This window comes from Heptranchias perlo, chromosome 3 (genome assembly GCF_035084215.1).
Source record: "Heptranchias perlo isolate sHepPer1 chromosome 3, sHepPer1.hap1, whole genome shotgun sequence".
Taxonomy (NCBI): domain Eukaryota; kingdom Metazoa; phylum Chordata; class Chondrichthyes; order Hexanchiformes; family Hexanchidae; genus Heptranchias; species Heptranchias perlo.
Genome location: NC_090327.1, coordinates 97,830,877 through 97,843,974, shown reverse-complemented (window position 1 = coordinate 97,843,974; position 13,098 = coordinate 97,830,877). Strand labels below are relative to the sequence as shown.

General features: G+C 43.1%; 1 protein-coding gene across 5 annotated transcripts in view; it reads right to left on the bottom strand.

Moving 5' to 3' along the window:
- The window catches only part of sugct (succinyl-CoA:glutarate-CoA transferase), a 449,184-nt gene that overhangs the window by 363,141 nt on the left and 72,945 nt on the right, over positions 1-13,098 (bottom strand). For all 5 annotated transcript variants that reach the window (XR_010961805.1, XR_010961804.1, XM_067981040.1 and 2 more), the window contains exon 7: positions 4,611-4,702. Coding sequence is in view for 3 of the 5 variants with exons in the window: in XM_067981040.1 (XP_067837141.1) it covers positions 4,611-4,702 (92 nt within the window). In the remaining 2 variants the exon portion in view is untranslated. The remainder of the gene's footprint in view (positions 1-4,610; positions 4,703-13,098) is intronic.

The following is a 13,098-nucleotide window of genomic DNA, read 5'->3' as shown; positions in this document are numbered from 1 at the left end:
ACCACAGATACGTCAACAAATAAATCTCGGCGTGTGATATGAAGGAAGCAGCTCATCGTCTTTACTGCCCAACAAAAAGCAAAAAACAGAAAATGCTGCAAATAAATGGCAAATCAGTCAGTATCTGTAGAGCTATCTTCCCCATCTTGACCCCACAGTAAACCCCCACCCTGAGAACAATGTAACCCTTAATTGACTGTGCAAAATGCCACAGGAGATCCACTAGTGATATTATAAAAACCGTGTGCTTCGTGCACGTCACACTTCAACTGTCACACTGAAATTTCTGTGTCAGAAAAAGTATAAACAAAAGAATTCTCCTGACACAAAATACCAAAAGAGAACGTCTGCAGTCTATTTGTCCTCAATATGAACTCACTCAGCAGTTAGTTAACAACACTTAATAGTACCTTTAAAAGGACACACAGCTACATTTTAGAAGAATACATTGTGTTTTAAAAGGTGTAATGTTCCTGTCCTTATAAAACAGCACATGCTCTGACTTACCATGAATAGCACCATAGTGTGTTTATATACACATACATATACACAAACATATATATATTGGTTGACCATTACAGTTGCAAAACAATCTTTAAAAAAGTTAAAGAAAGCCATTCATTCAAAATTGAGTCCTTGTGGCCTGAAGCTCAAGTATTTTCCATCTCTACAGTTCACGCACCAAGTAATTATACTCTAATTGATCTGAAGCTGCATTTACTTAACAATTACACTGTGACTTTAAAAGGACATAACTACACCTTAGCAGCAGCAATAATACATTGTACATTACATGGTATAACAATCCTATCCATATAAAGACTCAGACATGATCCAGTAACATTGCCAATTGACATTGGAGGTAGTGAGATGATCAGATTAAATCGATTTCTCCTCTTTTCACGAGAAGAAACAACTATTACAGTATCCTCTACAGGCATTCAAGCACAAATTTTCAGCTAATTGACATAATTAATCTTTTTCAAGGAGAAGGTCCTCAACCACCTTCTCAGAGCAACTAGTAATGGGCAATAAATACCCATAAGCATATAATAGAATCATAGAATGTTTCAGCACAAGAAACAGGCCATTTCGCCCATTGAATCTGTGGCAGTGTTTTTCTCCAAATGAGCCACCTAGTCTACTCTAACTCTCCCGCTCTCTCCCCATCCTCTTTAATAATACTTTTCTACAAACAACCATCTAATTCCTTTTTAAAAAGAATTTACGGACCCTGCTTCAACAATGGTGTGTGGCACAAAATTCCACATTCTGACCACCTTCTGTGTAACTTTTTTTTTTCTAAACTCCCCTTTAATTCTTTGGGTTGATCTTAAATTTGTGCCCTCTCGCCAATCAGTTGCAACAATGTATCATTATTTATCCTATCTTAGTCCTTCATAATCTTGAAGACCTCAATCAGGCCATCCCTTAACATTCTCAGATCTAACAAAATAAAGTCTTAACTTCTCAGCTTTTCCTTCATAACTGTAATCCCTCATTCCTGTTAACATCCAAGCTAATTTACGCTGCACCTTTATTCTGTAATGTTCCAACATTCAACCAAAAAGTCATGGAAAGAAAGCAAAAACCTGCATTTAGATGATGCCTTATCACATTTCTTAGGGCTTCACAACTAATGAATTACTTTTTGAGGTGCAGGTATTAAATTTTGTGGATAAACATGGTAGCCAATCTGTACACAGCAAGTTCCTACAAACAGTAAATGAGATGGACAACCAGCTGAGCTCGGTTGTTCATACTCTTGCCTCTGGGTCAGAAGGTTGTGGGTTCAAAGATTCAAACATATAAGATTGTGAAGGGGCTTGATCGGGTGGATGCGGTAAGGATGTTCCCAGGGATGGGTGAAACTAGAACGAGGGGGCATAATCTTAGAATAAGGGGCTGCTCTTTCAAAACTGAGATGAGGAGAAACTTCTTCACTCAGAGGGTGGTGGGTCTGTGGAATTTGCTGCCCCAGGAAGCTGTGGAAGCTACATCATTAAATAAATTTAAAACAGAAATAGACAGTTTCCTAAAAGTAAAGGGAATTAGGGGTTACGGGGAGCGGGCAGGAAATTGGACATGAAGCTGAGTTCGGATCGGTCAAGGCCCTGTGTGTGGCGAAGCGGGCCCAGGGGCTGAGTGGCCGGGTCCTGCTCCTACTTCTTGTGTTCTTTAGATTTGAGGTTAGGATCAGATCAGCCATGATCTTATTGAATGGCGGAGCAGGCTCAAGGGGCCGATTGGCCTACTCCTGCTCCTATTTCTTATGTTCTTATGTAAACCCCAGGACTTGGAACTCTCCAGTGCAGTTGTGCGAGAGTGCTGCATTTTGGGGACTATCATAATTTGAGTGAAACTTTAAACTGAGATCAGGTCTACCTCTTCAAGTGCACCTTATAGCTGCAGTGAGAAGACAGTTACTGTTTCTTTGGAACAGCAACATCAAATGGCCTGAAGGGCCTTCTTCGTCCAAACCTAATATTTTAGTTGGAATTCATACCCTGAACAAAGGAACATTTTTATTTGAGTCTATATTCATGAGAATGCTTTCTAAAAGAAAATTGGATCAGAACTTTTCTAGGTAAAATAAAGCTTCTTTTCCCCCTCCAATGCAGATTAGGTCAACCCATTATCCAGATGATAATTAACCAAGCAATCTTCACCATACCCACTGGGTAAGTCCCCTGGAATGGACAGGATTTCTCCTGAAGTTAGCATGGATTCACTTCCAAACTGTTGAATCTGACTTTCACTGAAGCACTGGACTCGAGAGCTGTGAGAGTATCATGGTTTCTGCTCTTCTCACCTACATCCCCAATCTTGTCCAAGGACCTCTGCCCCCTTCCAAAATGCTCCAACAATTGCCCAAATTCCCTTTGTAACTCAAGTTCCAAAGTTCCATCTATAAGAATGGTCGAAATGCTACTGAAGTTAATTCATCCTGACCAGTAGGATTTAGTAGAAAAGGGGATTCCCCATTAATGGAGCTGGAACAGTTGGTGTAACTGTTGTCAGCTAACCCTTATCCAATAAAATTAACACATATTTTCCAATCCCTCCAGCATTCGGCTTTGACCTTTACATCAAAATGGATTGGCATCTATAGTGGGTCCAATGCAGTGGTTATCATTGCCCCTTTAAGCAATGTAGAGAAACCTGGTGGTAGTGGCCTTTATGTTCTGGCACAAGCACTGCTTGTTGAGGCACAGACCTGAGCAGTTTGAGCTGTTAGATGTTATCTCTGTGAGAGATTTTTACTGAGGTGTTGCTTGTAATAAAGTAAAATCTTATTACTCAGGTGCAAAGAAGATATACATTCATCCTCCTTTTATTGGTGGAATTTCTTAACAAGGGGTATTCACATCCACCACCCTGCCATAATCTTTGACTCCATCCCCAACATTTGGCCCCACCACGTGACTCATCGTAACTCTAATTTACATAATTTTGACCTTTGTCCTATATTTATATTTTTGCACAATTTATGCCCTAACAACATTTAATTTTACCCTCTGTTGCCCTTGCCCATTTAGCTACTGATAAATTACTCAGCAAGTGTCAGCTTGGCTCAGTCAATAGCACGCTCACCTCTGAGTCAGAAGGTTGTGGGCTCAAATCCCACCCCAGCACTTGGGCACATAATCTCGGCTGATACTTCAGTGCAGTACAGAGGGACTATTGCACTGTCAGAGGTGCTACCTTTTTGATGAGGTGTAGAACTGAAGCCCCACTTGCCTGCTCAGGTGGATGGAAAAGATCCCACGGCACTAATTGAAGAAACGAAAGGAGTTCTCCCAGTGTTCTGGCCAACATTGCTCCTTTAACCAGCACCCCAAAACAGATTAACTGATCATTAACTTGATTTCCTGTTTATGGGGCTTTGCTATGCACCAATTGGCTCCCTACATAACAACAGTGACGACAATTCAAAAAGTAACTCATTTGCTGTGCAGTGCTTTGGGATATCCAAATAAGTTTGTTCTTTTTTTTAGGTAGACATACACCCATGGCATGTAGCTTCATTCTGTAGAAGCTACACATGTTTGTCTGTCCCACTTATATAGTTTAATACATTGCAACACATAAACACATTAATTAGCCCTTCATTAAATCCATATGGTGTTTCAATTAAAAGCACTGAATTTCACCATATCTGACAGCTGACTAAAACTAATACTATACCTTAATTAACAGTTATTTCAATTCATTAAATGTTGCAAACACGACAACACCCCCTCTGCGCAATAGGACATGCAAGGCACGCAGGCACACTAGTCTAAAATCAAAAATACCAGTATAAAAATAAACAAGAGAAACACAACAATCCATCCATTGCAAAACACAACCATTAATCAATACCATGTAACCAACTGCCTTGGGAGTGCAAGGCACTCAGAAGTGGGAGGGAAGGGTATGCAGGCCCTGGTTTCGTGCAGAGAACCAGAAGTGAGATCCAAAAGTACAGAGGACCAGACGGACCACAGCTTCGTCACAGCCCACTGTAACCACCGCCTCCTCCGCAGTTTCCGCTTCGTATTATAACGCAGGCCTAGAAAATTGTTAACACCACACAAACGAAAAAAGATAAGATGAATCAAATGTACCTGCGGACCGGTGATGTGCATAAGGCCGGACATAGCACATGCTACGGAATCATAACCTGCACGTTGGGACATTGGGCCGGTTTGTCCATAACCTAATTTAAATAAAAGGGTTTGAGATGTAAATATTAATCCACTGATAAAGAAAACCCCCCATAATTCCACCTATAAATTCAAAGGATGAACATTACCACAGCTCATAGCCACCAAAATTCTGACCTTCATGTTAGCTGACATACACAAATACACGTTTTCTCGGTTATTTTGTATTCCTATTAGCTGCCGCTTCCTTCCTCCAGTGCTGGGATATTTAAGTAGCAACTTTGCTTCCTGGCTTCATTTCAGGCTCCAGTTCATGATCTGAAATCTCCTCACCCTTGCAGCAAAACTTCCTCTACGCAATAGCCGTGGCGCAATCGTAAACTTGTATTCAAAAAAGAATGAGTTTATGATTGTGGAGAGTGCGCACCTGTTCCAGTACCTCGCAAATGTGCTGCTGTCCCTCGATGACTCTCCTTTTAAAGGATGGCCCCGAGTTCAGCATCTGCATCCAGCTGGTCAGAGCCTGGAGAGAAGTGCTCCCACCGACGCAGATTCTCCACAGCTGCTGTCTGCTCGTGCTCACTTGTGTGTGGTGACTCACCAGGTGCCAACCCAACTAGCTCACTACTAGGACCCACCGAGGTGTGAGTATCTGCGCTGGTGGATGGCTCACTATGATGTGACGGTGCACCCTCAGATGCCGGCAGGCCCACTGAGGAATCGCCCTCTGCCATCACTGCGGTCGTTGAAGGGCCTATAAGAGAACAGAAGGCAATATTAAGCATCATCACAGATGTGTCATGTTGTGATAAACATACTGAGGTGTTGAACATGGCAAGCATTGTTAACATCAATTCATATATTGTGTGTAATGAACGTTAAAGTTGCGTCACCAGATGTTTGTGGGGTGCCAGTCTCGGCGTCCCCGACAGGCAGGCACTTGTGGGTACAGCTGATCTCCAGCACCTCCTGCTCCGCGTCTGTGAGGACCACTACCTGTTGTGGCCCCTCCTCCAGTCCTCGCCCTCTTGCGTGCAATTTGCGCTCTCTTCTCCTCGAAGGGGACAAAAAACAGATGTGTGAGTGAGTGATGGTGATGGTGAAGTGGCCAACCGACGAATGCATTGCTTTGGGTGAGGCTGACCGTGAAAGAGATGCATCAGAGGGTGAGTATGAGACAGAGCCAGAGCCATCACATTAGATGAGGATTGGGGTGATTGGTAGTGGTGGGGTGACTAATGGGGAGGTGAGGAAGTACAGGTAAGTTGAGGATAAGCCTTAAGTGGGTGTGAGAAGTGTTGTGATGGAGTAGTGTTGGCAGTGCAGCATGAGTTGGGGGGGGGGGGGGGGGGGTGCGGTGGTGATGTGGAACATGGAATGAAGAATCAATAAGTGTACTCACTTTTGCTGATCTAGTTAGGTCATTGAAACACTTCCTGCACTGGATCCAAGTGCGGGAGATGTTGCTGCTGCTGGTGACCTCATCTGCCACCTCAAGCCAGGCCTTCTTGATGGCAGAGACAAGGCACTTCCTCCCTTCCGCGGGGTAAAAGGCTTCCCTCCTCCTCCTCACCCCACCCAGTAGCTGCTGCAGTGAGGCATCGCTGAACCTTGGAGCAGCCTTGCCCCTGTGCTGCTCCATATTGTGTGTTTTCTGGTCTTTCCTGCTGCAGAAGACTTTGGAGCAATGGCCCTTTAATTAGAGCTCCTCCAGCTGATAGCCTGTGATGCGGGTGTGCAGTCCACCCGCTGCGCAGCTTTCCGACAGCAAACCCGGAAGCCACATTAAGTGGCACCAATTCACTTGCGATCGCGTACGAAAGGAACATATTTTATGAGTCGGGTTACCCATGCGCCCATTCACCCCATTCACCCCCCACCGCCTTCCCACCTCCTTCTAAAATCGGGGCCGTTATGCCAGGTCTTCAGCCCCTTTGTGTTGTCCCAGGATTTCCTGGGGATCCGCCAAGACCAGGGGAGCAGCACCGCCCACATTGGGCACAATCATGTTAATCAGGCAGTGGAGAGGGGGCAGAAATGTAACTGGGCCGCCTACCACATTTTCCTGTTGGATAGCTGGTCAGGTGCCCCACAAAGAAGTGGGTCTTAGTCCTTACTCCCAGTCCCTCTCAGATCCGAAGTTTAGAGATGGAGCCGAAAGGCTAGTCCCTCTCCTTTACAGGTACCATAAATTGACAAATTTATTAGAGTTTTTTGAGGATGTAACTAGCAGGGTGGATAAAAGGGAACCAGTGGATGTAGTATATTTGGATTTTCAAAAGGCATTCGATAAGGTGCTACATAAAAGGCTGTTACGCAAGATAAGGGATCATGGGTTTTGGGGTAACGTATTAGCATGGTTAGAGGATTGGTTAACGGACAGAAAACAGAGAGTGGGGTGCCGCAACGATCAGTGCTTGGGCCTCAGCTATTTACAATCTATATTAATGACTTAGATGAAGGGACCGAGTGTAATGTATCCAAGTTTGCTGATGATACAAAGCTAGGTGGGAAAGTAAGCTGTGAGGAGGGCACAAAAAGTCTGCAAAGGGATATAGACAGGTTAAGTGAATGGGCAAGAAGGTGGCAGATGGAGTATAGTGCAGGGAAATGTGAGGTTATTCACTTTGGTAGGAAGAATAGAAAAACAAACTATTTTTTAAATGGTGAGAAACTATGAAATGTTGGTGTCCAAAGAGACTTGGGTGTCCTGGTACAAGAAACACAAAAAGTCAGTATGCAGATACAGCAGGCAATTAGGAAAATAAATGGCATGTGGCCTTTATTGCAAGAGGGTTGGAGTACAAGAGTAAGGAAGTCTTGCTACAATTGTACAGGGCTTTGGTGAGACCTCACCTGGAGTACTGCATACAGTTTTGATCTCCTTATCTATGGAAGGATATACTTGCCTTAGAGGCAGTGCACCAAAGGTTTACTAGATTAATTCCTGGGATGAGAGGTTTGTCCTGTGAGGAGAGATTGAGTAGAATGGGCCTACACTAAGTATAGAAGAATGAGAGGTGATCTCATTAAAACATCTAAGATTCTGAGGGGGCTTGACAGGGGAGATGCTGAGAAGTTTTATCCCCTGACTGGAGAGTCTAGAACTATAATTGCAGGATAAAGGGTTGGTCATTTCTGACTGAGATGAGGAGGAATTTCTTCACTCAGAGGGATGCGAATCTTTGGAATTCTCTACCCTAGAGAGCTGTGGATGCTTAGTCGTTGAGTATACTCATGTCCAGTGGACTCTGGGGGAATCAAGGGATATGGGGATCGAGCAGGAAAGTGGAGTTGAGGTTGAACATCAGCCATGAATGGCGGAGCAGGCTCGAGGGGCCATACGGCCTACTCCTGCTCCTATTTCTTTTGTTCTTATGAACTTGGTTGGTCATGGAGGGCATCACAGCCGGTCCAGATCCTGCACCCACCTGAGACCTGCACGTGCGTGCTTCCAGCAGCGTTCAGTGGATGAAGGGATCAGGTGCAGAAACCCTGGCTGATTTTCCTTTCTCTAATCCTGGGATGTTTAGGCCAACGGTAGTACCTCTACCACTACACTGCAAACAAATCGGGGATTAAGCCTTCATGGTAGGTATAGCTCAGCTATTCACTGCCTCAGCCTACTGAAGGATCCACCAGGCATCTCAGTTTAATTAACCCAGCTCTGTTGAAGGATTTTTTTTTGATGGAACACGAATCAAATTCTTATAACCAGAAAAAGTGGTAAACACCTCCGCAGCAGTTTCATGTGTGTATTAATGCAAAAGTAGCAGCATAACTTGGGAATTAATTCAGCATTCTAACTTCTGAGCACACTAAAACAAAGTTGAGAGGCCGTTTCCGAGGCTAGTCTCACACCACTAGGGTGTTGCACTTGGTTGGCTCAAATTTCACAAAACAGGAACCAAATCTCAATGGAACAGTCAGGGAATGTCCCAGATAGCAGGTAGCACACTGGATGAAAACCACCAATCACGGAGCTAGATTTCCCACTTAGTCATAATCAACGGGCAGAAAATCTAGACCACGAAGTACAAAATCTACGCAAGTAAAAAACGAATACCAACATAAAATGAAGGTGAACCAAATCAAGTCATTCCCAAATATTGGTTGAAAATTCTTCTGGCCGCCTCAGTCCCGAGAAAGTTCAAAAATACATCACAGGTTGTAAAGTGCTTTGGAACATCCTGAGGTGTGATAGGCACTAGATAAATGTAAGTCTTTGTTTTCTTTCTTTTACAGGCCAAATTGCAGCAGGTGGATTCACCCATTGGTGGGGTGGATGGAGGTAGGACTACCTTGGTCTACATTTTGCGCATTGGAGGTATGGACGAGTGCGTGCCACGTGCCTCTCATGATGCCTCACCAGCCTGTGCCTCTGTTCCTCCTCCTCCTCTTCTTCTTCCAAAAACACACAGAAAGAGAGGTATTCCCAATGGGAAACTTATTGTGGCACCTTGAGAATGGGGGAGGGGCAAAAATAGAATCCACACAGGAGAAATCACAGAGACGTAGTCATTGGGGGAAAAAAACACACAACAAATTTTGAGAAATGGTCAAAAAGGAAAGATTTTAGAAGATGTTGGAAAGTACCTGCAGTGCCCCCCTTAAATTTACTTACGACATTTCTAGCACCTAGCAATAATGGATACATGATTTATACAGGCCTTAGTTATGACCAGCATAGATGAAACATTAGCAATGGAAAATTGGACATAGATGTCACCACACTATTATTGCTTCATTTAAATAAATCCTCCCAATATTTGAGTAGGTGCTTCCAGTGTCAGCTAGCAGAAGTGACATCAAAAAACCCATACACACAAAAACGTGCCGGGATCAGCATAATGGATCCCCTGCCACACCTTCAGCCACCATCTGGTAGGACTCCGCATCTGGTGAGATAATGCTCAATTTTCAGGCAGTATTGGAGGAAGATCAACCCTACTCCAAATTCTGGTACAAAAACAAAGCAAACAATTTCACAACATAATGCAGTTCAAGTTGCTTTGCATTTAGGAACCAGGACCCTGTTTTCACCCAGACATTGCAATGTTAAATGACTAATTATTTCTACTACCACATGCAAGCAAATATTCCAAACAAAAATATTTCTTGGTGAGATCAAACCAGAATACAAGCTCCTTAAATAGCTAAAACTCGCCTGAAACATTGCAGATCGGATTATCTGGATTGTTGCCCAATACATGTTTTCAGGACTAAACTCCTGGAAGTTTTTCTGAGTCCAAGACACATTTTGAAATTCGATGGAAAACATATAGAGAGAGAAAAAATGGACCCCATCATGTCTGTTTGTTGGGTGAAAAATTATCATTGGAGGGGGGGGTCAATTTTGGTCTGCGATCACTCCACTCGATCTCCATCAGAAGTGCACCACCTGCCAAACTGGAAGCCAGCGACTTCCATGTGTCCAGGGCATCCGCCTGAAACAGGCATTAGGTGCCTTGAATATGCCAATCAGGGTCCCAACACCAGTTTTCAAACCCCGCTCGCTATTTTACACTAAAAGTTTCTATGTGATTAAACGATGGCGATTTTTTTTAACTCCCCTCTTTACCAACCCCTGACCTGCTTTTCATGCCCTCCACGCACCATTCATCAACCGAGAGGGTAGCTAGCCAGCCAGCCAAGCATCCCAACTTGCATGATGTTGACAATGCTGAAACTTTCTCCAGCCATTTCTATTAGGCGTGCAAGAACTGCTTGGGATAACTCACCTACTGATTGTCCCTGAACGTCCTGTGGGGAGGTAACTCACAATGGAGTTTGATGTGGAATCGGAACAGAAAACTAGGTCCATATGAACAAACAAACATACGAATTAAGAGCAGGAGTAGGCCATTCGGCCCCTCGAGCCTGCTCTGCCATTTGATAAGATTATGGCTGATCTGATTGTGATCTCAACCCTACTTTCCCATCTACCTATTATAACCTTTGACTCCCTTATTAATCAGGAATCTATCTAACTCAGCCTTAAAAATATTCAATGACCCTGCCTCCACTACTCTCTGGGGAAGGGAGTTCCACAGACTCACGACCCTCAGAGAAAAAAATTCTCCTCATCTCAGTCTTAAATGGGAGACCCCTTATTTTTAAACTGTGGCCCCTGGTTCTAGTCTCTCCCACAAGGAAACATCCTCGCAGCATCTACCCCTTCTAGTCCCCTCAGGATCTTATATGTTTCAATAAGATCACCGCTCATTCTTCTATACACCAGTGTATACAGGCCCAACTTGTCCAACCTTTCCTCATAAGATAACCCCCTCATCCCAGGAATCAGTCGAGTGAACCTTCTCTGAACCACCTCCAAAGCAATTATGTCCTTTCTTAAATAAGGAGACCAAAACTGCACACAGTGTTCTAGATGTGGTCTCACCAATGCCCTGTACAACTGTAGCAAAACATCTCTACTTTTATATTCTATTCCCCTTGCAATGTATGACAACATTCCATTTGCCTTCCTAATCACTTGCTGTACCTGCATACTAACTTTTTGTGATTCATGTATAAGGACACCCAGAACTCTCTGCCTCAGAGTTCTGCAATCTCTCTCCATTTAAATAATATACTGCTTTTCTATTCCTCCTGCCAAAGTGGACAAGTTCACATTTTCCCACATTATACTCCATCTGCCAAATTTTTGCCCACTCACTTAACCTATCTATATCCCTTTGCAGACTCTTTATGTCCTCTTCACAACTTACTTTCCTACCTACCTTTGTGTCATCAGCAAATTTAGCAACCATACATTCAGTCCTTTCATCCAAGTCATTGATACAGATTGTAAATAGTTGAAGCCCAAGCACTGATCCCTGTGGCACTCCACTCCTTACACCTTGCCAACCTGAAAATGACCCATGTAGGCCTACTCTCTGTTTCCTGTTAGCTAACCAATCTTTTATCCATGCTAATATGTTACCCCCTACACCATAAGCTCTTATTTTGTGTAAGCCTTTGATGTGGCACCTTATCAAAAGCCTTCTGGAAATCCAAGTACACCACATCCACAAGATCCCCTTTATCCACATTTCTTGTTGCTTCCTCAAAGAACTCTAATAAATTAGTCAAACACGATTTCCCTTTCACAAAGCCGTGTTGACTCTGCCTGATTGCATTGAGATTTTCTAAGTGCCCTGCTATAACCTCCTTAATAGCAGATTCTAGCATTTTCCCGATGACAGATGTTAAGCTAACTGGCCTATAGTTTCCTGCTTTCTTTGTCCCTCCTTTCTTGAATAGAGGAGTTACATTCGCTATTTTCCAATCTGATGGGACCCTTCTAGAATCTAGGGAATTTTAGAAAATTAATACCAATGCATCTACTATCTCTGCAGCCATTTCTTTTAAGACCCTAGGATGAAGTCCATCAGGACCAGGGGACTTGTCAGCTTTTAGTTCTAATATTTTTTTCAGAATCCTTTCCCTGGTGATTGTAAATGTTTTAAGTTCCTCCCTCCCTTTCACCTCTTGAATCACAATTATTCCTGGCACGTCATTTGTATCCTCTACAGTGAAGACGGACGCAAAATATCTGTTCAATTCATCCGCCATTTCCTTATTCTCCATTATTAATTCCCCAGACACTCTCTCTAGCGGACCAACGCTCATTTTACTTAATCTTTTCCTTTTTAAATACCTGTAGAAACTCTTACTATCTGTTTCTATATTTCTAGCTAATTTTCTCTCGTACTCTAATTTCTCCCTCCTTATTATTCTTTTAGTTATTCTTTGCTGTTTTTTATATTCTGTCCAATCTTCTGACCTACCACTAATCTTTGAAAGAAAAAGCATACAATTCTGCAATTTGACACTATCTTTAACTTCCTGAGTTAGCCACGGTCCTTCCCCTAGAGTCTTTCTTTCTCACTGGAATGCATCTTTGCTGAGTGTTATAAAATATCTCATTAAATGTCTGCCACTGCATCTCTACTGACCTATCCCTTAACCTAACTTCCCAGTTCACTTTAGCCAGCTCTGTCTTCATGCCCTCATAATTGCCCTTATTTAAGTTTAAAATACTAGTCTTAGACTTACTCTTCTCTCCCTCAAACTGAATGCGAAATTCAATCATATTGTGATCACTGCCACCTCGAGGCTCCTTTACAATTAGGTCATTAATTAATCCTGTCTCATTACACATTACCAGATCTGGAATAGCCTGCTCTCTGGTTGGCTCTAGAACATGCTGCTCTAAGAAACAGTCCCGAAAGCAGGCTACCTTTGCCAATCAGATTCTTCCAATCTATATGTAGATTAAAATCACCCATGATTATCGCTGTTCCTTTCTCACAAGCCCCCATTATTTCTTCTTGGTTACTGTTGGGGGGGCCTATAAATTACTCCCACAAGTGACTTCTTGCCTTTACTATTTCTTATCTCTACCCAAACTGGTTCTACATCTTGGTCTTTAGAACTGAGATCATTT